Here is a 27794-nt window from a genome sequence, read left to right as displayed (position 1 = left end):
GTCAGAGAATCATTCTGAAATGTTCTGCATGATTCTCACTAATAACACAACATGGTAAACAAAATGAAAATAAATTGGTTTTGCTTCTAAACATCTCAATGCAGCCCTTATCAAATCTACACTGATTAAACATGAGATTGTTACCTGTTCATACTGTTCCAAAACCTGCTGAGGTGCCAATTTCATCGAGTCCCCAACTTCATGGATCTGACGTCATATTTTTATTTATCTCTCATTTTCCCAACCCCTATTCAGTCCATCTTTGAATTAGAGTAATTTTCCCATAATTTCTGCATGACTACCTGCTTCCTTTCCATTTCTTTATCCATAACACAACATCTCCAACTTGTACTTTGTTTACTTATAAACCACCCTTTTGTTCTTTTTACTTCCCACACTATTTTTAAACAATGTGAAAGGAAGATTAAAAATTTCTTTTCATTTTATACACTTTGCATCATTTAATTAATTTGTTTTATAGCAATGATTGATTTACATTATCTTTTGCATCCAGTTATATCAAGAGATGAAAAACACAGATACAGCTGTTAAATATAGAAAAAATATATATGTATCTATGTATGTGTATATATATGTATGTATGTGTGTGTGTGTGTGTGTGTGTGTGTGTGTATAAAAGATTTGATGATACAAAAAGCTTACATAAAATCTAGGTATTTATTTGTAACTCAATAAAGGCAAACAGGAATAGGCTAGTAACTCATGATGTCTAGCTAAGTAATATAGTGGATAGAGTACCAGACTTTGTGTCATGAAGCCCTGGATTCACATGATCCATACTCAGATACTTGACTCTTACTACCTGTATGAGCCTTTTGCAAGTCACTTTACTTCGATTGTGTCATCACAAAAAAGAAAGAAAACTACAAATTAACATTGTCTTTGTTTTATTTTATCATTATTTATTTTGTTAACTATTTGCAATGAACCCTGATTCATGAATCTAGATGGACAATAGATAGATTTTAACACAGATTGTTACTTTAACACAGATTGAACTGTATTAAAAAGAGACCATAACTTTTTGTGTACTGCGAACTGTTGCAAAGCAATGGTTAACCAATGAAAGAAAATTGTCTCCATCTTCCCTAGCTGCTAAAAAGAAGGAATAGGGTGACTATTTTTGGCTTTCTATTAAGCCTTTTTTTTTCTGAAAAGAATCAGATTGAATAGAAATTACTTTGTGTGCTGGTTTCCTACTGAGAAGACAAGACAAAAGGCCCAGGTCGGAGATCTTGGTAAATATGCAAGAGTTGTGGGAATGACTTAAATGAATAATCAGCAAAGGAGAATGCAAATAAGCAAAGAGGTAGAAGGAAATGTAGGTTTTCACAGTTTAATGGCCACCTAGAGAAGAGAGAGTATTAAGGAGAAGGGGTGACGTATAGCACAATGTAGACACTTAACAAATGTTGATTGATTGACTGACAGTGTTGAAACCTGTAAAGAGGTCAAAGATGAAAACTGAGAAAATGTCATTAGATTTGATCATCAGGTGATGATCTTATTTGATTTTATTTGAATAATGTCAAACACCAGACTGGAAATGGTTAAAAGTAGAAATATTGTGTCTAGACAAGCTCTCTGAAGGATCTTGATACCAGCTTAAGTCCTTGGTCTTAGAAAAAGAATATGAAAAGTTGAGACTCACATGGATGGTCAAACAAGGAGTCTGTTTATTCCAAATTCTCTCAGCCTTATATACCCTAATACTTCTATATAACCATAGGACACTTTGCATGTGCTAACTATCTACTACCCATGCAGGACCACATAAACAACTTGCTATTGTGTGTAAATGTCTCTTATCCACCTGGTATTACTCTGATTTAATTACAACATGTTGTTACTGCCCCCTGATTTCTTAGGAAGGCCAAGAGCCCTTAGGGGAGATGGGGAGTTGAACCAATCACTATCAGCGGTTCTCTCTGGGCTGCAGGGTCTTACATCTCATCTAGAGTTCCCCCACTATTTGTGGCCTTCTACATGCAAAACAAAACAAAAAAACAAAAAACCACTGATTATAGTGTAAATACCAAATTGTTGCTAGTTTAAAGGAGTGAGGCTTTAAGGGAGTGTCTCTGGAGTACATATCTGCTTTTGAATTGAATCAGTCTTGATAGTTAACTTGTCTGGTGTATATAAATCCATCTCCTCAGTTTGCTGAAAAGAAATTACTAATGTCTGACTCAGAATGCTGAAAGAACAGACACTTACTTAAACATGACAAGCTATAGAGTGAATGGAGAATGCAGAATTAGAGACCTTTTAGGTTACAAATTGGGAACATCAGAACTTTGGTATGATTGTGCAATCAGTCTAATCTGAGCAGCTACATAGTGCAGTGGGATATTAATTGGGAAATCCTGAATTCAAATCTGGCCTTAGATATTCCCTGCCTACCTAACTCTGGACAAGTCACTGAATTTATTTTAGGTATAAACAATGGGAATAATGATTGCAACTACCTTCTAGAATTGTTATCAGGATGAAATGTGATAAAACTTATAAGGCCATTGGCAACACTGAAAGTATTATTAATTGCTAGTTTTTGTTACCATAAATTTGGTTACTAACTACAAGCTAAGATTGATTTGTTCACAAAAAAAGAACTCTGATTCATGAATCCAGAAAGATAAGAAAGAGATTTTTAACAGGTGTGTTAAAAACATCATAACTTTCTGCATATTGCCAGTGTTTCTAGGAGCAATGGTGGGCTAAGGAAAGAGAAGAGTTCTTACATTCACTTGCTGCTAAGAAGAAAAAAATTAGTCTATATTTGTCTTTCTATTAGGATTTTTTTTTTGAGAAGGATCAGATGGAGAAGTTACTTTTTGTTATAGTTTCCTAGTGAGAGGAGAAAACAAAAGATCCTTTTTTGTAGTATCACCCATTGTTGCCAAAAGTAAAGCAAAAGAATCCTAATAAGAAATACAACTGAAGAGACTTATGACTTTAAGATAAAGTTCGTGGATTATTCCTTTAAGAAAAAGAGCAAAAAAGGAGCTTATGCCTTTTTGGGGTGATACTTAACAGAGTAACAAGTTTGGTGGAAAAATCATAGCCATTGAGGCATGGTCAAACACTGGGAATCCAGTCAGCTTTGAATGGTGTTTGTTCAATAAGGAAGCTACTTTTATCAAGGAACCTCTACAGCTGTCAAAAATTCACTCCCTACCAAAAGCCCTTTCATTTTGCTGCTAAATCTGACCATTATTAAAGTCAAATTGAACAGGATTCATTTTTGGTTTTCATGTATAGATCCTTATTTTTGAGCTTTTAAAATCACAATAATTGATATTTCCATTGGTTTTAAATATTGCAAAACTACTTTCCTCTTTGGGATAGTATTTTCAGTATTTGGAAGCAGCAATCATCTTTCCTGGTAGTTTTCTAAATTAAATTTTCATTGACCAGAGTTTGTAATGCCAGAGAAACTGAGTCAAGGCATTAATTGGGTTTTTAATATTTCAATAGTGGAGAATTTGGGCTGGCTGATACTAGCTAGCTGAATGGAACTCTTGTCTCAAAGTATCCAGCAGTGAGCAATTAATTCCAGAGATTTTTATTAGTGCTTCAGGTATTAGGGAAACAAAGGCAAGAAGGAAGTGGCAGAACACTGGGTAAATCATAATTTCAGGAAAGGATCATAACTTAGTCCTGACAGATTGAGGGGTCAAGATAAGGAGGTTCCAGGTGGGACACAGCCTTCTGAGGGACAAATCCCAGCAGGCATTTGAGATAAGCCACCTGGAATTTTATGACTCACTGGGATGTGAGAATGACCAGAGCTTAATTGGGTAAGGGAAGAGGGGGTGGCCATAATAATTTTATTCAGGATATATTATAATAATACAGGGAAATTGGGGTATTACAATTCAGGGAAACTGAGATATTGTAATTCTGGAAAAAATCTGAGAATTTCTGAGTAAATAATAAAAAATGTTTAATTAGGCTAGTTAATAATTAGCAAATTAATACTCACAAGTTTTATTTTCCTAAAATCAAGACAAAATCTTAACATACTTTTGGAAGAGCAAATAAAAATAATAAAATTAGCACTGACTGATGGATATTAGGGCTAGAAGGTTTCAGTTTCTCTGCCTATTGATCCTGAAACTCAGCCAAATTCAATAGTCTGTTTAGGGGACTTCATCTCCATCCTGACCACTCTGGTAGATATTTTTGTTTTTATGAGCTGGGTCACTTTAAATTCTTATGGAAGTCTAGGATTAGAGACTAGACCCATAATTTCATTGGTATAGTCATCTTCACTCAGAAGAATTTGTTAGAAACCACCATGTGATCACCAGTTGTGGGTTTTTGTCAGACAATAATGGCCGGGAATATTTCTATGTACTCCTGGAAGAACAAATGAAAAGAAACTAGGTCCAGGACTCACATCAAAGAGCCCAATTTAGAGAATAACTTCAGGCTTCAGAGTTTCCTGGTTTGAGAACATAGAGGACAGGACACAGAGATCATCTTAATGTTGCTCACTCAGTCACTACCATTTTCTAACCCTATCATCTTTCATCTAGTGTAATGCACCAGATCAGAGATACCCAGGTTCCTACACAATTTCTCCACTTGGTATTCTAAATTCCCCTGCCTCAGAAGAAGTCACTGGGACTCCTACTCACTTTATGTCAGTCGTCTGTGTTGAGGACACAGGTGTTGGGAAGGAGGGATGAGAAAACAAGTTTTTCACTCAGACAGGGACACAGGTGTAGAGCCTTAAGCAGCAATGGTCCCAAGAGTAACTTGTGGACTAAGCTCCTTCTCTCAGGGTGGAACATTGTAAACACAGGATTCTATCCTCATTTACTACAAAGGACATTTCAATGATATGTTAGGCAGAGAAAATGCTCTTAAATACACCCTTTCATACCCAGCAATATTTCTATCTTGGACATGGGCCCAAGCCATATTGCATCCTGTATCCACAAGTGTGAGGGGCAGAGCAAAGCTTAAGCAGCTGCTCAAGAAAGAGACGGTTTCCTCCAGGAGCGTTCTCCCTTCCCAAGGCACCTGAAGCTGCTACAACTGTTTTGCTCTGCTTCCTCCACAGCACCTCAAAAATTTGGCTGGAAGGAATGTGGACCTTAGTTGGGAGCTGGAGAACCATCACTCTGATGTCCTCCCTGCTTTTCTTCTTCCTGTTCCTACAGCTACCTTTCTCTGCGGGCAGGGAAGAAGGGACTCTCTGCCACTTAAAAAGGATTTTCAGCCCCACAGACTATAGAGATGGGGATCTTATTGTTGGAGGATTTTTCCCTTTATATATATATAAGTTGAGTGAATTTAAATATTGGAAAATGTTTTGGTTTCACCCTCAACATAATCCTAAAGACTATCAGTAAGTGCTTATTCTATTTTATTTTTAATTAATTTTTAAAATTATCAAGGATAGTTAAGCAAAACACATTTAAAAATTTTTTTTAAATTAATTTTTATAATTATAACATTTTTTTGACAGAACATATGCTTAGGTAATTTTTTTTTTTTAAAACATTATCCCTTGTACTCCCTTCTGTTCTGAATTTTTCCTCTCCTTCCCTCCACCCCCTCCCCTAGATGGCAGGCATTCCCATATATATTAAATATCTTATAGTATATCTTAGGTACAATATATATGTGTAGAACCGAATTTTGTTATTGTTGTTGCAAAGGAAGAATTGTATTCGGAAGGTAAAATTAATCTGGGATAAAAAACAAAAAAACAAACCCAAAAAAATGCTCACAATTTATACTCATTTCCCAGTGTTCCTTTTCTGGATGTAGCTGATTCTGTCCATCATTGATCAATTGGAATTGGATTAGCTCTTCTCTGTGTTGAAGATATCCACTTCCATCAGAATACATCCTCATACAGTATCATTGTTGAAGTGTATAATGATCTCCTAGTTCTGCTCAGCAAAACACATTTCTACAATAGAAAAATAAAAAATGAAAGCCTTATTTTGCACATTAGCCCATTAAATTTAAATGTAGGTGCATTCTTCATAATCAATCCTTTGTGATCCTTATAAATCATTATGTTCTCAGAAATTCTAAAGTTTTTTTTTGCATTGTTTGCTTTTATAGTATTGCTGTTACAGTTTAAATTATCCTCTTTTATCTTCATATTATATCAGTTCCTACAAGTCTTCTCATGTCGATATAAAATTATATTGCTTCATTTTCAATAGTATTATAGAATTCAATTATATTAACATGCCCATATTTATTCAGTCATTCTGTAATCACTGGGAATATTCTTCAAGTCCAGATCTTTGTTATTACAGAAAGGAAATGGTTTATGTATTTCATTACAAGTACTTCCTTTTCTTCTTCTTTTTTGTTTGAGGGATTTCTTAGTCAAGATATCTATCATTTAGTCATACATTTTAGTCATGGATGCAAATTGCTTTCAGGAATGTTAAATCTAGTAACTGTATCATGAACAGTACAATGATGTGTGTTATCTTCCATATCCTTGTACATTTTTTCTTTTTTCTGGTTAATATTGCCAATCTGAAGGATGTGAGATTATAATGTATAACGCTAACATTGTCTAGTTAAATTGTCAATTCCATTTACAATTCCTCAATTAGAAAATTTCACTTGTCGCTACAAAAATGGATCTTTATATATCATAGAAAGAAAAGAGAAAGAAAAAGGGAAGTGAAGTAAAAATATTTTTTCTTATTTAACTGGTTCCCTTCCAACATTAGTTACACTGGATTTCTGTGAAAGCAAAAGAAAAGATTTTTTAAATTTATGTAATCAAAACATTCTATATTGCTTTCTTTTTCTGTATTCCTTTTTTTTATCATGAATTCTCTAATTTAAAATGCTGAAAATAATTTCTTTCATATTCCTCTGAATCTAATGTTTTTTTTTTTTATTTCTAACATCACTTATTCATCTATTTAAAGTTATTCATCTATTCACCTACTATTAAAATATTTTCAGGTAAGCGATCAATTTTCTTCCAAATTAATCTCAAGGTGTACAAAATGTTTTTTAATTTATGTCTTTTTATTATTATACTAAATTTCTCCAATTTTTGGAACTGTATTGATTATCTAAAGAATTTTCCAAGTCTTGGAGAAACTGCTTGTAAATATTTCTAGATAAATTGGTATTTGTAGACAGCTTCTGAGAAGTTTTAATTGTGGTAAAAAAAAAATCTGAAAATAGGTGTGGTAGAATTTCAGAAATTACACTTGATGCCCTCAGGCCAGATACCAATAAGATGGTAAAAGCCCTGTTGTCCAGGGAAAACAATAGAATACTCAGAATATAACAATGTGCTTAAACAAAAGAAAAAAGATAGCTGTAGTTAAACGTTGTGGACCTAAAATTGTGACTTTGTATGGGTGGAGAAATTCTTCTTCCAATATATCCAGCTCCTTTTCAGGAGAGAGTAGAACCAGAGATATTCCTTGATCCTGACTATGACCCTCCTACTACAGGTGGCTGCCCAAACACTATTATCAAGTCCTGGCTTTAATGTTTGCTGTAGAAGAGATCAACAGGAACCCCCATCTGTTACCCAACATTACTCTGGGATTCCACATCTACAATGCCTATCACAATGATGAGAGGGCCTTGGAGAGTTCCCTCATGTGGCTGTCAGGTCAGGGAGAAACCATTCCCAATTACAGTTGTGAGAAGGAGGGCAAATCTGCAGGGGTCATTGGAGGAGCCACTTCTGAAATGACGTTCTCTATGGGAACCCTACTGGAACTTTATAAATTCCCACAGGTAGGAAATGATAGACTGAATTTAGCCAATACTAGTGAGAGAGCAGAGACAGGGCTCTAAGGGTCTGCCGCTAGAAATTCAGCCCCCAAATAAGATCAGAGTATTCTTGTTTCTAGTTTGCCCTTAGATGGTTCTAAGAACAGAAAAAGAAAACACAGAAAATGAGATCAGACTTGCTTTCTTCATCATGTCTAGAAGCAAGGAGCATATTTTGACCTATGAAGATTTTGACATAATGCAATTGAATCCTGCAAATATTTATTAAGCATCTAATATTTGCAAGTCCCTATATATAATCCTAGGAAACAGAAAAGTAAAAAGACAGAAACAACCATAGTTATTTCACTTTGGGAGGGTTTAATGAAAGAGATAACTGCTCAGTGGAGATCCAAATGATCAAAAATATTTTAACAGGCAGATGTGAAGAATAAGTCCATTAAGATAGAGGGTGTGTGTGAGAGTAGTTTCAGATGTGTAATGCTAAAATGGGGGAATTTTTTGCTATAATGAATTCATTAAACTGAGAAAAGTCTCATGTTTGGTTCCTTCTCAGATCAGCTATGGTCTCTTTGATCCACTCCTCAGTGACTCACTTCAGTTTCCTTCTGTTTATCAAATGGCTCCCAGGGACACCTCTCTTCCCCTTGCTATGGTCAGATTAATGCTGCATTTCAAATGGACCTGGATAGGTCTTGTTGCCTCGGATGATTCAAGAGGTGAGAAATTCCTCAGGGACCTTCAAGAAGAAATGGCCAGAAATGATGTCTGTGTGGCCTTTGTACACAAGATCTTCAGTCGTCAGTCATTTGGAAACAAGTTACATGAAATTTTAACAACTACAATAATAGCTTCTACAGCCAAAGTCGTCGTCATTTATGGAGATACAGATTCAATTCTGGGCTGGACGCATTCTCAGATCCAGTTTAAATTAATATGGAGAATGTGGATCACCAGCAGTCACTGGGATATTGCCAAAAAACCCAGTTACATCTATTTTAATTATTTCCATGGGGCTCTGATATTTTCCGATCAGACAAGTAAAATTCCTGGATTCAAACATTTTCTGAAAACCATTCACCCTGCCAAATACCCAGAGGATATTTTCCTTAAAAACTTCTGGAACACAGCATTTGGGTGTCCATATAAACATGGAGAGGGAGATGAAGGGATCTGTTCACCAAATGCCTCTTTGGATACACTACGCTTGAGCTATTTAGACATCACTATGTCTGACCAGAGTTACACTGTCTACACTGCTGTGTATGCTGTGGCCTGGGCCCTTCATGAAATGTTCTTGGTGAGATCAGAAATGGAATCTGACTTAGAGGGAGACAACAGGCTTGTTTACCCCTGGAAGGTAAGGTTCCCTTCCTATAAGCACTGATGTCCAAATCTTTGGTTGTAGGAACTTCCCCATTCAGAAAAAGACAAAGGGTTGATAACTCTGTTTAATTTTTTTAGTAGGCAACCCCTGCTAAGCAGACTCAGTACATAACAGCTCAATTCTGGTAATTTAAATGTCAGAATCATTTCAAATCCCAGTAACAGGATGCAGGAGCCAGATTCCAGATCTATTGGTTCTGAGAGTTTTTGACAATGAGTATGTCAGAGCAAGGGTAGTACCAATAATACTGCAGGTATCATGTCTCCTCTAGGGTCTGAGAAAGGCAGAAGCAGGGATGTCTCCTTCCTTGGAAGCCTTAGTTATTCTTCTGCAGCATAGTATAGTGGAGAGCCCTCTTGTCTAAAGTCAGCGGAATCACATCAATCAGTTTATTTTCCTAAGCTCTATCTGCAAATAAAGATGGATATGTGTGTGTATGTTTGTGTTTGTGTGTTTGTGCATCTGAATCATTCAGGGTTAAATGACTTCCTAGGGTCACCCAGCTAATAAGTGTCAAGAGTTTGAGGCTGAATTTGAATACAGTGCCACTGCTCTATTTCCTGTGCCACACAGATTCGTCTTTACATCTATATTTTAACATAGAGTGTTAGAACTCTAAAAAAGGATTTAAGTATTGGCTTTTCTAAAACACAAGCTCCTTGAGAGCAGTTATTTCTCTTACTGTAGTCTCCAACACTAGCAGAATGCTTAAACTATCTTGCAGGAACTTAATAGGGGCTTTTTGAATGGGAAAACATTTTAAATGCCCACTTAGATTCTATTACTGCTATCTTTAACTCATCACTTATAAAGCTACTAATATATCAACAAAAAGGCTTTTATAATTGCTCTATTAGATGGGAAATAATATGATACGCAATGGACATATAAAATAAAGACTAAAAATAAAAACCTTACTCTCAAGAACTAACAATGGAGAAGGGAACATGTCTTTTGTGTGTGTGTGTGTGTGTGTGTGTGTGTGTGTGTGTGTGTGTGTGTGAGAGAGAGAGAGAGAGAGAGAGAGAGAGAACATATAGAAAATAAATCAGAGGGGCACATATAATATACACGTATATAATATTTATGTATACATACAAAATATAAAAATAGGTAATAAAAATTAGAAATGCAAATAACTCTAAAATTGTTAGGGAAGGAAAATAAAGAGCAAGGTAATAATGTTCCTAAAAAACATTAGACCTTGTCACTTTACTGATGCAATATGATATCATACTTTTGGTTATGAACCATAAATTGTTTTCTATAATCTCTAATGGAAAAAATCTTCAGCTTGGAATTAAATATCTAATACTCTGTGATTCCAGTTTTTTGAGCTAATTTCATACTATACCTTTTTAACATATTATAGGCTACAGCAAAACTACCTGGCTAGATGTATTCTGAATTAAGGTTACATCACAAAACCTATACTTTTGCCAATTTAACGTAAGACATACCACTCCGTACTTCACTATTAATTCCTCAAATTTTATTTCTTATGGGCTCAGTTTCTATACTATTATTCGCAAAAATCCTTTCTTAATTTCCTCTTCAAATGAAATAATTCATAAATGTATTTAGCACAGTGCATTATTACATAAGTGCTTTTTCTTTCCCTTCTGATTTGTTAGTATTATCTTCCTCCTAGAACCACAATATTTATTTTTCTGGTTCGATGACATATCTTCCAGAAGACCAAAAGCCTCTTGAGGGGTAGTATTTATTATCTGTGTTTTATACCTTAAGGAATCATCTCAGTGCTTTGGAAAAATGGGCTTTTAATAAATGGTTATAAAGACTTTTGGGATTTAATTAGAAGCAGTATGATTAACTATAAAAATAGATCTCTGCAACACCCAACTTACCGTACTAAATGAATATTGTAAATGAGTACTTTCTATGAATCCTTTATCATTTCTATTCTCATTAAACTGAGGGCATTTTTTTTTTGCCTTTCCCTTCCTTTTGAAAATTACTAACTCCCGCTTGTGATTTGGTCTAATCTTTGAGCCTGGTAAGAAATTTCTGGATCCTGGTTCTCTTATCCAATTTATTAGAAACTTACCCCAATTCTGTGATTTTGAAAAGTTTTAGGATTATGTAATCCCTGCTCATACCCATGTGTCACTGGAAAAAATGTTATACAGCAGAATGTCTAATAAATGCCCCTGAGAGATTTTAGTGGTGAGCTTCCAACTTATTTTCTTAATTTTAGCTCCATTCCTTTCTAAAGAACATCCGATTTAACAATAGTGCTGGGAACCTGGTGGTCTTGGATAAGAAGAGGAACTCTGTTGCACACTATGATATTCTCAACTATGTGACCTTTGACAATGATACCGAAGTCCTCGTGAAAGTGGGAGAGTTTATTTCTCAGGCTCCACTTGGTCAAGATTTTACCATCCAAGAGAAGGCAGTAGTGTGGTTCACTTGGAATGGAAAGGTAAAAAAACTCACTAAAACTTGAATGTATGAATGATGTAAATATAAAAAAATAGGTCATCAAAGTAATTACTTGGCATTTTAAAAACTTCTGCAAATGCTATAAAACCTTCTTGGAAGCCTCAGCTTGCAAATCAAGTTTTTGTGTCCAATTCAGTTTACCTGGGGAAAGGACAAAAGTTCCATTACATAGGCTCCTTTAGGAGAAGAGTCTAATGTATATTGTAAGATTTCCCCATTGCATAGCCAGGGTAGCAGAAGAATCATCTGTTCATGACTTTCAAGGGAGAAGCAAGTGGGAACATTTTAGAATTTTCTATTAGATCTAAAAATTCTCAGTCATTTATTGCTCAACCCAGTAAAGTGTCCATAGAGGCTTGGTTGACATATAGGTTCTTAATGCATTGGAGTTCTGGAAGAAAACCCTGATTTCTAGCTCTAGATCCTATCAATGAGGTCTACATCTATAATTCATTCTTCTATTCATTCAAAAAGCATTTGTTAAGGACTTCATATGAGCAGAGTATTGGATTGGATGTTTGAGAGATGCAAAGATAACATTATTCTTTTCCCATGTGATTCTTAGGTTTTAGGTAAAACTCCCTGGTTTAAGGTAAAAAATTAGTTATGGGTTCAATTATAATTGCTCTTCACTCATAGTTAGGAAATAGTAAACATTGGCCTAACTTTACTTTGCCTCCTTGATCTTCTTATGGTTGAGTGTAGAGGGCCACTAAATTAAATTCCCTAGAGACATAGTATATGTTTTTATAACTTCTGTAAATAGACTGGAAAAAATAGAAATTTGAATTTTTCTGGACTTCCCTCACTCTAGAACATTTGCTCCAAAATATGGGGATTTAAAATTAAAAGTGATTCCTTCTCTGCCACAGAACAGTCCTGACTTTGTTCCTGAGACAGATTTTGGATTACTAAGACTTGCTTAGTCTCTCAACATGAAAACCCTCCAAAAACCTTAGTTTTTAAAAAAGCTATTGCCTTAAATATAAATTACTTTGGTTATCACCAGTTTTTTCAAATTATGACTTCATATGATTCAGGGAAATAAAGAGCTACTGTTCACACTGCTTTTCACGCAATCATTGGCACAGTGTTCTTAGTTAATAAGGGTGATCACTTTTAAAGGGGATAATTTTGAAGCACTACTGTTACACTTCAGACACATAAAGACACATACAGAAACACATGCAACATAATTTAAATATGTGTTGTATTGAATAATTTCACTGGAGATTATTTAGCAAAAGTTATAGTTTCAAACTACAGATTGGTTTTTAATGACTTAGGAAGTGACTACATTATTATTTTCTTTAAATTTTTCTCCATTACATTGTACTGAGTCATTCAAAAAGTATCTGTTAGAAATAAATCCTGATAAATAACTTTCCCCTCCCCCCCCCAAATTTTTAAATCCTCCTGTAGTGGAAAAAACACAACCCCACCCTTTGTTGTTCTACAGTCATTCAGTCTTATTCAAATATTTGTGATCCCATGGGCCATAGCATACCACCTTCTATCCTTCACTATCTCACAAAGTTCGTCAAAATGTATAATTATTTTCCTATAGAATCTATCAATCTAATCTTTTGCAAACCACTTTTCCAATCTTTTACAAGATCAGTTTTTTTTTTACAATGAGTCCCATTTTCTCATTATGTCACTATATTAATTAGGCAATGGTATAATTAACTGATTTTCAGAATGAGTTCTTGAATTACTTTTTGTGAATATTGACTGATTTGATCTTTTTACTTATCCAGGAACTCTCACAAATTTCTCCAGCATCATAGTTCAAGAGTGTGGATTCTGCAGTGGTCAGCTTTCTTCATAGTCCAACTCTCATAGTCATATATTGATACTGGAAAAAAAAATGAACAAGCATACCTTTAAATGCACAAACTTCTGTTGGAGAAGTGATGTCTCTAATTTTAGTATGATTTCTAGATTGCAAGTGTTTTACTTTCATGGTTGCAGTCATCCTCTACAGTGATTTTTGAGCCAAAGATCCCCCAAAATTCCTGCTGCTTCTCTTTCTTTTCTCTATATTTGTAAGGAAATGATGGGTCCAGTCACCAAAAACTTAAGTTTTTTTTTTTAAATTTTAAGCTTCAAGACATATTTTTCATTCTAAGAAAGAGATGTTTTATTCTTACTGTTTGCCATCAGAAAAGTTTTGTTGGCATATCTGAGATCACTAATATTCTTCCTGGAAAACATAATTCCAGTGTGTCTTACATCCAGCTTGGTAGTTCTCATGACATATACGACAGATAAATTAAATAAATAACTTGATAATGTATAGCATTTTCGTATTCTTTCCCACGCTTAATCCAGTCAATTTTTGCATGTTTTGTTCTGTTTGTATTTGTTCCACATACAGGTTCCTTAGGAGACAAGTAAGATGATTTGGTACTCCCATTTCTTTTTTTTTAATTTTATAATTATAACATTTTTTACAGTACATATGCATAGGTAATTTTAAAATTTATTCCTCGTAGGATGTATGCTGATGGAAGTGGATATCTTCAACATAGAGAAGAGTTAATCCAATTCTAATTGATTAATGATGGACAGAATCAGCTACATCCAGAAAAGGAACACTGGGAAATGAGTGTAAACTGTTATTTTTACCTTCTGAATCCAATTCTTCCTGTGCAACAAGAAATTCGGTTCTACACACATATATTGTATCTAGAATATACTGTAATATATTTAACATGTATAAGACTGCCTGCCATCTGGGGGACGGGGTTGGGGGAGGAAGGGAAAAAATCTGAATAGAAATAAGTGCAAGGGATAATGTTGTAAAAAATTACCCATGCATATGTACTGTCAAAAAAAAGTTATAATTATAAAATTAAATAAAAATTAAATAAAAAAATTTTATCCCTCATACTCCCTTCTGTTCCAAATTTTTCCCCTCTTTCCCTCCACCCCCTGCCTTAGATGGCAGGCATTCCCATACATATTAAATATGTTATAGTATATCCTAGGTACAATATATATGTGCAGAACTGAATTTTTTTTATTGTTGTTGTTGTTGTAGTAAAGAAAGAATTGGATTTAGAAGGTAAAAATAACCTGGGGAGAAAAACAAAAAATGCTAACAGTTTACATTCATTTCCCAGTGTCCCTTTTCTGGGTGTAGTTGATTCTGTCCATCATTGATCAATTGGAATTGGGTTAATTCTTCTCTATGTTGAAGATATCCACTTCCATCAGAATACATCCTCATACAGTATTGTTGAAGTGTATAATGATCTCCTGGTTCTGCTCATTTCACTCAGCATCAGTTGATGTAAGTCTCTCCCAGCCTCTCTGTATTCATCCTGCTGGTCATTTCTTACAGAACAATAATATTCCATAACATTCATATACCATAATTTAACCAACCATTCTCCAATTGATGGGCATCCATTCATTTTCCAGTTTCTAGCCACTACAAAAAGGGCTGCCACAAACATTTTGGCACATACAGGTCCCTTTCCCTTCTTTAGTATTTCCTTGGGATATAAGCCCAGTAGTAGCACTGCTGGATCAAAGGGTATGCACAGTTTGATAACATTTTGGGCATAATTCCAGATTGCTCTCCAGAATAGTTGTATCCATTCACAGTTCCACCAACAATGTATCAGTGTCCCAGTTTTCCCACATCCCCTCCAACATTCATCATTATTTGTCCCTGTCATCTTAGCCAATCTGACAGGTGTGTAGTGGTATCTCAGAGTTGTCTTATTTTGCATTTCTCTGATCAATAGTGATTTGGAACACTCTTTCATATGAGTGTATATAGTTTCAATTTCATCATCTGAGAATTGTCTTCATATCCTTTGTGACCATTTATCAATTGGAGAATGGCTTGATTTCTTATAAATTAGAGTCAATTCTCTGTATATTTTGGAGATGAGGCCTTTATCAGAACCTTTAACTGTAAAAATGTTTTCCCAATTTGTTACTTCCCTTCTAATCTTGTTTGCATTCGTTTTGTTTGTACAAAAGCTTTTTAATTTGATGTAATCAAAATTTTCTATTTTGTGATCAATAATGATCTCTAGTTCTCCTTTGGTCACAAATTCCTTCCTCCTCCACAAGTCTGAGAGGAAAACTATCCTATGTTCCTCTAATTTATTTATGATCTCTTTTTTTATGCTTAAATCATGCACCCATTTTGATCTTATCTTAGTATGTGGTGTTAAGTGTGGGTCCATGCCTAGTTTCTGCCATACTAATTTCCAGTTTTCCCAGAAGTTTTTGTCAAATAAAGAATTCTTATCCCAAAAGTTGGGATCTTTGGCCTTGTCAAACACTAGATTGCTATTTTTATTCACTATCTTGCCTTGTGAACCTCACCTATTCCACTGATCAACTAGTCTATTTCTTAGCCAATACCAAATGGTTTTGGTGACTGCTGCTTTATAATATAGTTTTAGATTAGGTACAGCTAGGCCACCTTCATTTGATTTGATACTTCTCTATGTAGACTCCTCAGTCCAGGTGCAGTAGAAGCTGTGATCCTGGATTTCTGAAGAAAGTCCCACAGGGAAAGCCTGTATGCTGTTTTGATTGCATCTCCTGCCCAGATGGACAGATTTCCAACCAGACAGGTAAGTTTGTGAGCACACTTTGGTGCTTCCTCAGCAAATAAGGATCCAATATAACAAAACAAAGCGAATGAATCTTGCAGACTACAATGAGGCAATGGAACTTGCTACCTACAAATTCAGACACCAAAGAAAGCCTAAAGGAATGGTCAAACAAATTGAATTCCCAGAGTGATCAATATTATTGAAAGTTTGTGGATTTGAAGTCTACTAAATTAGGATTGTCCATTTTCTCTGTAGCTCAATTGCTAAGGGATAGATTGCTGGGAAGAATATCTATACAAAAAGATCTCTTAAATTTACATAGATTTTTAGAATTTTTGGCAATTCTTTTTGATCAGATCTACAATGACAAAATACAAATCTTTCCATATTAGTTTAAGAGGAGAGGAAGATAAAGTGACCATCCATAGTCACTCAGAGGTGAAAGAGAGCTAGGATAGTAGCCAGGACATTGAACTATGATCATTACATGTTTCTTTATTATTTTTGTTTTTTTTACTTCATCTCAAATTTTTTTCTTTGATGTTTACCTATATGATGTACAATGGTTGCCAAGATGGCATCAATGTACTTAACCTGATCTCATTTTTCACTTAGAAAATTCCTTGCCTTTTTCTTCAAAATGTCCTATTTTAAGCCCAGATTTCCAGTCACTAAACACAAAACTTTGATTTTATGGAAGATACAAATGTCCTTTGAATTCCGTTTAAGCTAACAATGCTGAATAAGTAGGCAGAAAAGTGGCCAATTACTGTCAACGTGAGGGAAAGGATAACAATCCAAAATGTGGAAATAATCTGATCTATAGGAATGCCTTCAGAAAAATGATCTCTTTTTAGGAAGCTCTTGTAGTAGATACTGATCAATAAAGAAAAGTGTTTGGCATCGCTCCTCAGTAGGAGCTCAGGAAAAGTGTAGCTTGAAGGAACATCTAATGAAAGAGTCTTAAATGATTACTGGACATTGTTCTCTTCACCAGATAAAACAGGACCCTGTTGAAGATTTAGTAAGGAGAAAAATTTCAGTCTACAACTAAAACATACCCCTCTGCCCTTTCCATTTTATTTTAGTAAGGAAATCTATATTATAATTTATTCATGAAAGGAAGTAAAGCCAGGGGCTTATAAATTAAGGAGCTCTGACAATTATTCCATTTGCTAGTTGGAAGATTATCTGCTGCTCTTATGTCCCCAATATCACACATCCATTCTACTTAAATATGTTTAAGGAAGAGTCACAATGGAGATCAAACCATTTCTAGATCATTTTCATTATTGAGAATATGGAACCTAATTCTCCCAACCTGCTTTGGGGTTTGACCTCTGGCATCAAAAAGAGTAAGTCTAGTCCTTCCTCCACATATAAGTGATTTGAGTACGTAACACCAGCTGTCATGGCCCTTCAAAAGCTTCCCTTCTCTGAGTTAAATATTCCCAGTTCCTCTGATTCAAATTCTTAGAACATTCAGAGCTGGTCCCCATCAAATGAACTTGAGAGTCATGTTCACTATGTCTAAAAGACATTATGTCAATAGATAATGATATACAGACACATTTTCAATATGACAAGCATCAACAGGAAAGACAAAGAAACAAGGATCTTTAAAAATAACAGGGGCCACATCTCCAATGAACTCTAGAAATACTAGTGAATTTAGAGCAATAGAATCACGTTCTTCTGAGAACTAAATACAAAGAACTCCAAGCTGAAGAGATGACCAGTTAAAAAGTCCTAGTAAGGAGTGATGAATGAATTCATCATTAAGCTTGTTTTTTTGACTTTATGCTTTATACTCCTCTCACACTTATTATGATTACTATAATTATTGCTATGAATGAGAGTTTATCTTTTAAAAAACTGTAAATAACTATTCATAAAAGGCTTAGTAGTTACACAACAACTGGAGCAATGAATGAAGCAGAGACAAATGATCAGGAAGACCTAGCTTTCTGAATTCAAATCTGCCATTAGATACTTATTAGCTGTGTGATTTTGGGCAAGTCACCTAAACCACCTTACCTCAGCTTCCTGATTGGAAAAAATTCTATGGAGAAGGAAATAATATAAAGAGCGTCAGTATCTTTGCCAAGCAAACCTCAAATTGAGCCATGAAAAATCAGATGCAATTCAATATTACTGAAATTTATTCAATATTACTGAAATTTATATAGTACTTTAAGATTTGCCAAATTCTTTCCATTTATTAAGAATTTTGCTCCTTGTAACAACTCAGTGAGGTAGGCAAAATTATTATCCCTATTTTACAGATGATGATATTGAAGTAGAATGAAGTTAATTGACAAATCTAGTTTTGTCACAAAGTTAACTGATGCAGGATTAAAACTCAGGTCTCTCAAATGCTGTGTTTTATCCACTGGCATGAGATTCTGATCCCCATGGAACCTGATGGTATAATTTGCATTGTTTTCATGAGGATTGTTGTCCTCAGGTATTTTTGAAGCTAAAATATTACAACTATTTTTGTTCTCTTCAGACACAGAACAATGTATTACATGCCACAAGGATCAATATCCCAATAGGCAGAGGAATCAGTGCCTCTCCAAAGTGGAGACCTTCCTGGCCTATGAAGAGCCCTTGGGGATGGCTTTGACTTCCATAGCTGCTTGCTTGTCTTTCCTCACAGCTTTGGTTCTCTGGGTCTTTGTGAGACACAAAAACACTCCCATAGTCAGAGCCAATAACCGGGATCTCAGCTACATCCTCCTTATATCTCTTACTCTCTGCTTCCTCTGCTCCTTGCTTTTCATGGGCCGGCCAACTGCAACTAATTGCCTTCTCCGACAAACAATATTTGGAGTCATGTTCACAGTGGCCGTCTCCTCTATTTTGGCCAAAACTGTCGTTGTGGTTCTGGCCTTCAGAGCTACCAGACCAGGCAGCAGGAGCAGGAAATGGATGGGATCCAGAACCCCTATTTATTTTGTTCTCTTTTGCACCCTGATTCAAGTCATGCTCTGTGCAATCTGGCTGCTGCTCTCTCCCCCATTCCCAGAGGCAGATACACACTCTGATCGGGAACACATCATCCTGGGGTGCAATGAGGGCTCCCTCATTGCCTTCTACTTTGTCCTGGGCTACATGGGACTCTTGGCCCTGGGGAGCTTCACTGTGGCTTTTCTAGCCAGAAATCTCCCCGACACTTTCAATGAAGCCAAGTTCATCACCTTCAGCATGCTGGTGTTCTGCAGTGTCTGGGTCTCCTTCCTCCCCACCTACCAGAGCACTAAGGGGAAGATGATGGCGGCCGTGGAGATCTTCTGCATCTTAAGCTCCAGCACTGGCTTGCTAGGCTGCATCTTCATCCCCAAATGTTATGTGATCTTTCTACAGCCCCACAGGAACACCAAGAAAACTTTAAGGAATAATTATAGTCCCTGAGTCAGGGAATCATTCTGAAATGTTCTGCATGATTCTCACTAATAACACAACATGGTAAACAAAATGAAAATAAATTGGTTTTGCTTCTAAACATCTCAATGCAGCCCATATCAAATCTACACTGATTAAACATGAGATTGTTACCTGTTCACACTGTTCCAAAACCTGCTGAGGTTCCAATTTCATCAAGTCCCCAACTTCATGGATCTGACGTCATATTTTTATTTATCTCTCATTTTCCCAACCCCTATTCAGTCCATCTTTGAATTAGAGTAATTTTCCCATAATTTCTGCATGACTACATGCTTCCTTTCCATTTCTTTATCCATAACATAACATCTCCAACTTGTACTTTGTTTACTTACAAACCACCCTTTTTTCCTTTTTACTTCCCACACTATCTTTAAACAATGGGATAGGAAGATTAAAAATTTCTTTTCATTTTATACACTTTGCATCATTTAATTCATTTGTTTTATAGCAATAATTGATTTATATTATCTTTTGCATCCAGTTATAGCAAGAGATGAAAGACACAGATACAGCTGTTAAATATAGAAAAATATATATGTATCTATATGAATGTATATGTGAACCTATGTATGTATGAATATATATATGTATATATACATGAATCTATGTATGTATATGTGTGTGTGTATGAAAGAATTGATGATACAAAAAGTTTACAGAAAATCTAGGCACTTATTTGTAACTCAAAAAAGACAAACAAGAATACATAAGTAACTCATGATGTGTAGCTAGGTAATACAGTGGCTAGAGTACTAGACTTTGTGTCATGAAGCCCTGGATTAACATCCAGACTCAGATACTTGACTCTTACTACTTGTATGACCCTTTTGCAAGTCACTTTACTTTGATTGTGTCATCACAAAAAAGAAAGAAAACTACAAATTAACATTGTCTTTGTTTTATTTTATCATTTATTTTTTCAGGTATTTGCAATGAATCCTGATTCATGAATCTAGATAGACAGCAGATAGGTTTTAACACAGATTTCTGAACTGTATTAAAAAGAGGCCATCACTTTTTGTATATTGCTAGCTGCTGCAAAGCAGTGGTTAACCAATGAAAGAAAATCATCTCTATCTTCCCTAGCTGCTGAAAAGAAGGAATAGAATGACTATGCTTGGCTTTCTATTAGGTGTTTTTTTCTGAGAAGAATCAGATTGAGTAGAATTTACTTTGTGTGCTGGTTTTCTACCAAGAAGACAAGACAAAAGGTCTTTTTCTGTAATGTGACGTATCATTAATATGAAGTAGGAGAAATGAATCTTGCCAAGAAGAAGAGTTGGAGACTTTAGTAAAATTTCAAGTAAAGGTTATGGGTTTTTTTTTCCTTTAAAAAAGAAGAAAAATCATCATGCTTTTCCTGCTGAAATCAGTAGGTAAAGCTGAAGGTAGAAGAGATAGATCTCATAGTTGCTGTTCCAGACTAAGTCTTGCTGAAGATCAGGTTGGAAGCCAATAATCAGGGAAGTGATACTTATCAGCCCAATAAATTTGGTGGAAACGTCACGGCCATTGAGGGGTTACTCAAGCACAGTAAAAATCAAATCAGTTTTTAATGGGAAGCATTTATTTAACAAAAATCATACTTTCATCAACGAAGTTAACTATTTGTGGAAAATTCCCTCCCTACTAAGAGCCCTTTAATCTTATAGGTTATGTTAAGAGGGAATTATTTTAGCTTTCACTTCCAGATCCTTAATTTTGGGTTGTCAAACAATAATAATAATTGTTATTGTTATTCCCATGTTGTTTTAAACATGAAAAAAGCTATTTCTTTCTCTTCATGAAGGTCACTTCAATATGTAAAAGCAGCAACTATCTCTCCTAGTAGTTTCTTAAATTATTTTTAACTAGATCTTATGAATAACAATATAAGTACAGTTTTGAAAAAAAGAAGCTGTACTATAGAGGACCCATTAGAGTTCAAGTTCATTGTTCAATTCCCTTTTGATACTGCAACTATGTAGCATTATACCAAGTACCTTGAAATTGAACTTTTTTGGGTATTTATTCTATATTTCAAAAGTGATTTTAAGAAATAAACAATAAAATGTTTTATTTTTTTTTAAATTTACTTAATTCAAAGGTGTGGAAAAGGGAAGAGTCATTATGTCATTCAAGATTCACATAATAATTCTCCCAAAGAGCACATGGCAGGTGGGGAGGGGGGATAGGAGGTGCCACTTGGAGTTGTTCATCTGGAGACACAGTTGGTGGAGGGTAAGTGGCAAGTAACATCCTAAGCCCTGACAGAGGGGAAGAACAGAATGAGTTGTAGGCCATCTTAGAGGTAGAAATTTTGAGCTGTATGTTGGTGAAGGGAGGATTTCTTTGGTTTGGTGGGTGAATGTTGACTGGTGGAAATAATGCTGGGGGATGATGCAGGTGGTGGAAGGTTAGGAAAATATATATGAGGATGGTATAGAAAGTGGGTGGGTGGTTCATATGCTGGAGGCAGAGCCCCATAGGCTGGTACTTCTTTATAGATTGTGACATTGATAATCCTCCCTTGACAAGTAGAAATTTGTTGACATCTACTAATATAGCTGGAAGGTAGGGGTGTTGATGGTGAGAAAGAGGTTATTGAATTATAGGAACAAAATGACTTGGAGAACTTGGGCATATTTGCCTCCACTGTGCTTTGAAACTATACCTGGGCAGATTGCCTTGCGTTCTGGAGGTGGCTGCATGGGTACTATTGGTGAATGTGGGGTCTCAATTTGGGGGATTTTAGTTGGTGATGGTTCTGCTGTGTTATTACCTTCTTACGAAAAACGGCCACTGATTGTTTAACCTAGGTAAGCTGAGAAGATGGTTTTTTAGATTGTTATTGCTGCTATTTTTGTTGTTGTGCTGACTGCCAGGACTCCTTCCACTATGGCTCTGACTATTCACAGCTTTGACATTGCTGTGACTCTTGTACTAAGGGCACTTTCAGATGTTAACCAAAGAAATGGTGGTTTCTGCAATTGATGCGAATTACAATAAGGCATCTGTCATTTTCCTTCTGAATAGAGATTCAGGAACTATTGCAAATGATCAATTAGTATATCTTGAACAAACTGTTCCTACTATCTGTAAAGGGTTGAAACTCTGAGTAGGTACACTTGCACAACCGAGCACTTAAGGCTAATTACTTATTGGACAAGACTCTATTAGAATATGCTTGGAAAATGGCCCGTCCCACTATTCTGTGCTGACTCAATCGTTTGGTGTATACAGAGAACTTTAGGAGGGACTTTGGCATGGAGTAAGACAAGCCGGGGGGACTTTGGCGATAGTGAAGGAAAGGAGAGGTGGTGCAGATCCTGCGTCCATCCAATTCACTTCTACCCTTAAGACCAAGAATAAAGTCCAAGTACTTTTGCTTATCCTGACTCTGGATGATTCTAAAGTCTCCAGGGGGCTAACTCCGTCCTCACAACTATCTCCAGTGCATTAGTTTTGATTAGCATAAATGGCCTGCCAAGCAAGATTGCTACTGCTATTATCTCAGGTTCTCATTGCAGAGGTAGTATAATCCTGATGGGGATTCTTTAATCTGTAGGCATCTTTGAAAACATTTTCATGTGGGACAGAAGTCTATGAAGGACCCAAAATGTGTCTCTTTTAGCTTTTTCTACTAGCAGACTTATATCACTGGTCATCCCCATGATATAATTATCACAGCTAATGATAGATGTTGAGTATAAATTAGCATAGTGGACACTTTATAAATATTTGTGAACTGCCTGAATGAACAGGGGAGAGTGACATAGATATGTCACTGCTCATAATTGACTTTTTTTGGCCCAAAGGCACAAAGAGATACCTCATTTTTGCATTATAGGCTCTCAAACCTTTCTACAAAGTGCTCCCAGACAAAATCCATATTAATGAAACAAATATAATTAAGACAAAGTTCCATTGGTGTATGCAAAAAAAGAAAACAAAAAAAACTTGATCATAAAATAATATTCTATTCTTCTAGTTGTTATGGGCCAGAACTTGAAACAAAGTGCTAAGTAAGTGGAATTGAGGAGACAGTGGTTAAATCTAGTTTAGCATTGATTTAATCCTACAACAAATAATGGTTTCCTAATGATATAATGATTGATATATACTCAGTATGGAACATAGAAGGAGGAGCTCTCAGGGAAAGAAGGACAAGCCCACTAAAAGCTCTTGGAGCCTCAGCCAGGATTCAGTCAAGGAAATTCAGAAGCCAGAGAAAGTAGCTTAAGCTGTCAGAACCAAGACTACAGAAGGCCTCTAAGAAAAACTAGCTGAGCCCCAAGTGAAGGAGACAAGACTTTGAAAGAGACAATAAAGGATGTGGACTTTAACTCCTGGCTGCATTTGGGGTGATTACACTGAACTGAAACTAAGGGTACTCCCAGAATCCCCCCAAGAAACCTGCTCCCAGAGAACATTACATCTAGTCTTATCTCCAAACTACAAATCATCCTGAATTCTGCTCTTTACAGAAAAAAAGGAAATGCTAGGCTTCCTTATTCACTGAAAAAAAAAACTGCATTCCTATTACCTGAGTGTAGCCCAGGCTAAGAATAAGACTATGGAAACATTAAATCAGCACTTTGAGCTCTCTTTCTGTATATTCTCTTTGCTCTAAGAAGAGTTAGAAAAGGTTGAAATGAAAAGAGACCTTAGATGTGAGTAAAGAAGTAAGATATAGGAAAGGAAATCTCAGAGTATGTTACAGTATGGAATGAAGAGCTCTCATAAAAAGGAAGAAATGTTCTCTAACATGTAAGAGTAAGGAGAAGAAAGTCCTTAGTGAAATAAAAGCACCTTGAGTGGAAAAACAAGAGGAAAGGAGAACATAAATAGGACAAAGACAAAGGCCTCAGTAGGGTTTGAACAATCTTCATAATTGTTTCCTGGAATGGAGTTTCTGTTTCTAAGCTCCTATGTGTAAAATAGGTATTTAAGAAGATACTTACTAGATTGTTTTCTACTTCTAGAATGGCAGAAATGGCCATATCAAATAGAAGATGTCTCTTTCCACGTGTGTGTGTGTGTGTGTGTGTGTGTGTGTGTGTGTGTGTGTATGTATGTATGAGAGACTATGTATGTGATGGCCTCGGCAGGTCCCATAAGTTATAAGGACTGGGTTTTCTGAGCCCATCTGGGATAATTACAGCAGATATAAGTCTGCTAGAAGAAAAAAGCTAAAAGAGATATATTTTTGGTCCTACATGGACTGTTGTCCCACATTAAAATGTTTTCAAAGATGCCTAAAGATTCAAGAATCCCCATCAGCAGTCACTAATGTATACTTACAATGGACAAGCCATCAACTAAACATAAAAAGGGAAGAAACTTTCCTGGGTTTTAAGAGACCAGAGGTGCAGCTGTTAAAAATTGTCACAGGCAAATAAAGGAAAATAACACATTATGGGTACATCCATTAGTTACCTTGACCTGGCTAGGTTTGATAGCTTGTCCTGAGGAATCCCCAGGGGTTGCATCAGCACTCTTTTTCTTTCAATTTACCAATCTCCCAATAAAGTCTCTGAATATGAATACCTGATAATGCCTTTTTGTGCATTAATATTGTTTTCTGTTTAATTCCTAGGGTCTGATGATCTCTCTGGACATCTCTTACAATTATCAACAGTAAGAAATGGACCTTCTTACTGTAGGGAATGTTACATATGTCTCAGTAAGAATCCAACTTTCTTCAATTTCTGATATGGTTTTCATTTCTGGGAGAAGTTATCATTAAGCCAAAAGAATAATGAAATTATGGGCCCTTTATTAGTATTATATCTTATTCTGTGTGTGTGTGTGTGTGTGTGTGTGTGTGTGTGTGTGTACTTGTTGAGTTGTTTTACCATTTTGGTTATCAGTGTCCACTTTAATCAAAATAATAAAATAACTATATAAGATTCTTCACATAATAATAGGTAGAATTTAGGAAGAAAACATTATGTGACAGACACTGTTCTAAATAATTTATAACTATCTCCTTTGATTCTAAAAAAAACTAACACTGATAAGAAATTGGATTATTTCTATTTTACAGTTGAGGAAACTGAGGCAAAGTGTAATTTGTTTAAGATCATAGATCTAAGGAGAATTTAGACCTCTCAGCAAGCTTTTACTCCTAAAGAGCTTTGGCTAAAGTAGCTATTGAGGCCCAGGAAAACTTCTACAATCTGGCACCATACTCTATATCACTGGAAAGAAGGAGAGGAATACTAGGTATAGGATTGAGTTTTGATGAAACCTAAATTCAAATCCAGCCTCAGATATTAATTAGTTATGTTATTCTGGACAAAACACTTATTGTTGTTGATGTTTGTCCTTTGTCCTTGACATTAGGGGTATGATGCCATGATATGCAAGTGAATTGGACTTAACTTCTGTTTGATTTAGTTTTCTCATCTATAAAACAGAATGAAACAATACTTACCTCTTGCAATTGTTGTAAGTATTAAATAAGATTATAATTGTAAAGTATTTAGTACAGAGCCTGGTACATAGTATCTACTATGTAAATATTAACTCTCATCATCAACATTATTCATTATATATATGAATATATGCATGCATATGTGCATATTTATATCTAGATATTTCCATTGAAGAATTTCTGCATACAGCCATATGAGTTTGTGTAATATATTATATAGCCATGTGAATATAATTTAAGGTATGTGGCATAGGGGCCGCTAGGTGGTGCAGTGGATAGAGCACCAGCCCTGAATTCAGGAGGACCGGAGTTCAAATCTAGTCTCAGACACTTAACACTTCCTAGCTGTGTGACCCTGGGCAAGTCACTTAACCCTAGCCTCAGGGAAAAAAAAAGATATGTGGCATAAAAATGAATCAGTTCTAAGTTCCTGTTGAGTATAGGAGAGAAGTCGTAGTCATGATCTTGTGTCCACAATGCTGAAATACCCAGAATTCATACACTGTCTCTTCCATATCATGACTTTCTTCATTGCATTTTAAATATGTTGTGGTTTCAATATATTGTGGGTTGAGAAATTAAATGGGGATTTTTTAGGAGCTTGCCGAAGCTGCAGATAACACAAGAAGGCCAACACATAAGAAATGCATCAAAAATGTTTAGAGTAGTGTCAAATATCAACAAATTTTGTCTTAATACCAAAAACACACAATTTATTTTTAAAAATTAAAATAAGTAAAAAGTTAAAATTTTTGAAAAGAATGTGAAAGTCAGTAGATGATATACAAAAGCCAGAAGAAATATTATATTGATTTATATACAGCCTATGACCAAATATTTAATCCAAACTTTACAAGTATATTCTATAAATATCACATTTCAAAAAGGAAAAAAAAAATCAGTTCACAGAGCCAAAAAAATGTATATGGATTTTGAAGCTCACAAGGCTCCCTAACCTCTTACAATGTGGAAGGGATTATTGTTTTATTATTCTAGATCTTGTAATTAGGGACTATTGAATGAGCATAAATGCAGTTAAATTATTCACCATTTTCCTGCTTTCTGGAAACAAAGTTTCTTACTAGATTTCTAATTGAAGGGAATATTAGGTATTTTCTGAGTTGAAAGGGAGATGGATTAGTTTAAAATTTTCAGAAGAAGACAGGTGTAATTAATTCCTTGAAAGAAAAAAAATAAATGCCCCACTTCCCCCCAAGTATTAGAATCTAATCAAAGGAATATGGAATAGTAACTAATTGACCACTCAGGGACAGTTTTCAGATAAACATACAGGTTGCTTGAGATATATAGCTGGGATAAAATTCTTTCCATCAATCTTTGGACCTGATTGGATTTTTGATTAGCATAGCTTAGTTTCTTAGTTTAATGTTTCTAAGCAATAGAAAGAAGAAATGAGAAATATTGTTCATACAACATAAATATGGTCTTATGCAGAAGTGTCAGACACATGGGAAGAAACCACATTGTTATCCAGGATACAACTTGAGTCTGACTTGCACTGAATGAAAATGTAATTGGGAAATATTGAACAAGATTAATAAAAATGCAATAAAACACATTATTGTTTTGTTAAGCATGTTTGACCCTTGTGATGCCATTTTGGGATTTTCATGGAAAAAAATACTGGAGTAATTTGCATTTCTTTCTACATTGTCTGTCAATCAGAGATTAAGTCTAGGAAGTATCTAAGTCTGGA

General features: G+C 35.4%; 1 protein-coding gene across 1 annotated transcript; it reads left to right on the top strand.

Annotated features, from left to right (window-relative positions):
- The first annotated feature begins 7518 nt into the window (after positions 1-7518).
- Positions 7519-19863, top strand: LOC141562610 (vomeronasal type-2 receptor 26-like). Its single transcript, XM_074302614.1, has 5 exons — positions 7519-7773; positions 8327-9130; positions 11376-11603; positions 16104-16227; positions 18722-19863. Exons 1-5 carry the CDS (start codon positions 7519-7521, stop codon positions 19624-19626), a joined length of 2316 nt encoding a protein of 771 aa, XP_074158715.1. The 3' UTR covers positions 19627-19863.
- Positions 19864-27794: the final 7931 nt, after the last annotated feature.

Source organism: Sminthopsis crassicaudata, chromosome 3, assembly GCF_048593235.1.
Source record: "Sminthopsis crassicaudata isolate SCR6 chromosome 3, ASM4859323v1, whole genome shotgun sequence".
Lineage (NCBI taxonomy): Eukaryota > Metazoa > Chordata > Mammalia > Dasyuromorphia > Dasyuridae > Sminthopsis > Sminthopsis crassicaudata.
Note: the sequence above shows the minus strand (reverse complement) of the source record. Positions and strands in the feature narration are given on the sequence as shown.

Bases quoted from the DNA above. Each gene is read 5' to 3' on its own strand.
- LOC141562610 (XM_074302614.1), top strand. From the start codon at position 7,519: ATGTTTGCTGTAGAAGAGATCAACAGGAACCCCCATCTGTTACCCAAC. The intron at 9,131-11,375 runs GTAAGGTTCCCT...TCTTAATTTTAG, and splicing joins GGCTTGTTTACCCCTGGAAG to CTCCATTCCTTTCTAAAGAA. The intron at 16,228-18,721 runs GTAAGTTTGTGA...TGTTCTCTTCAG, and splicing joins ACAGATTTCCAACCAGACAG to ACACAGAACAATGTATTACA.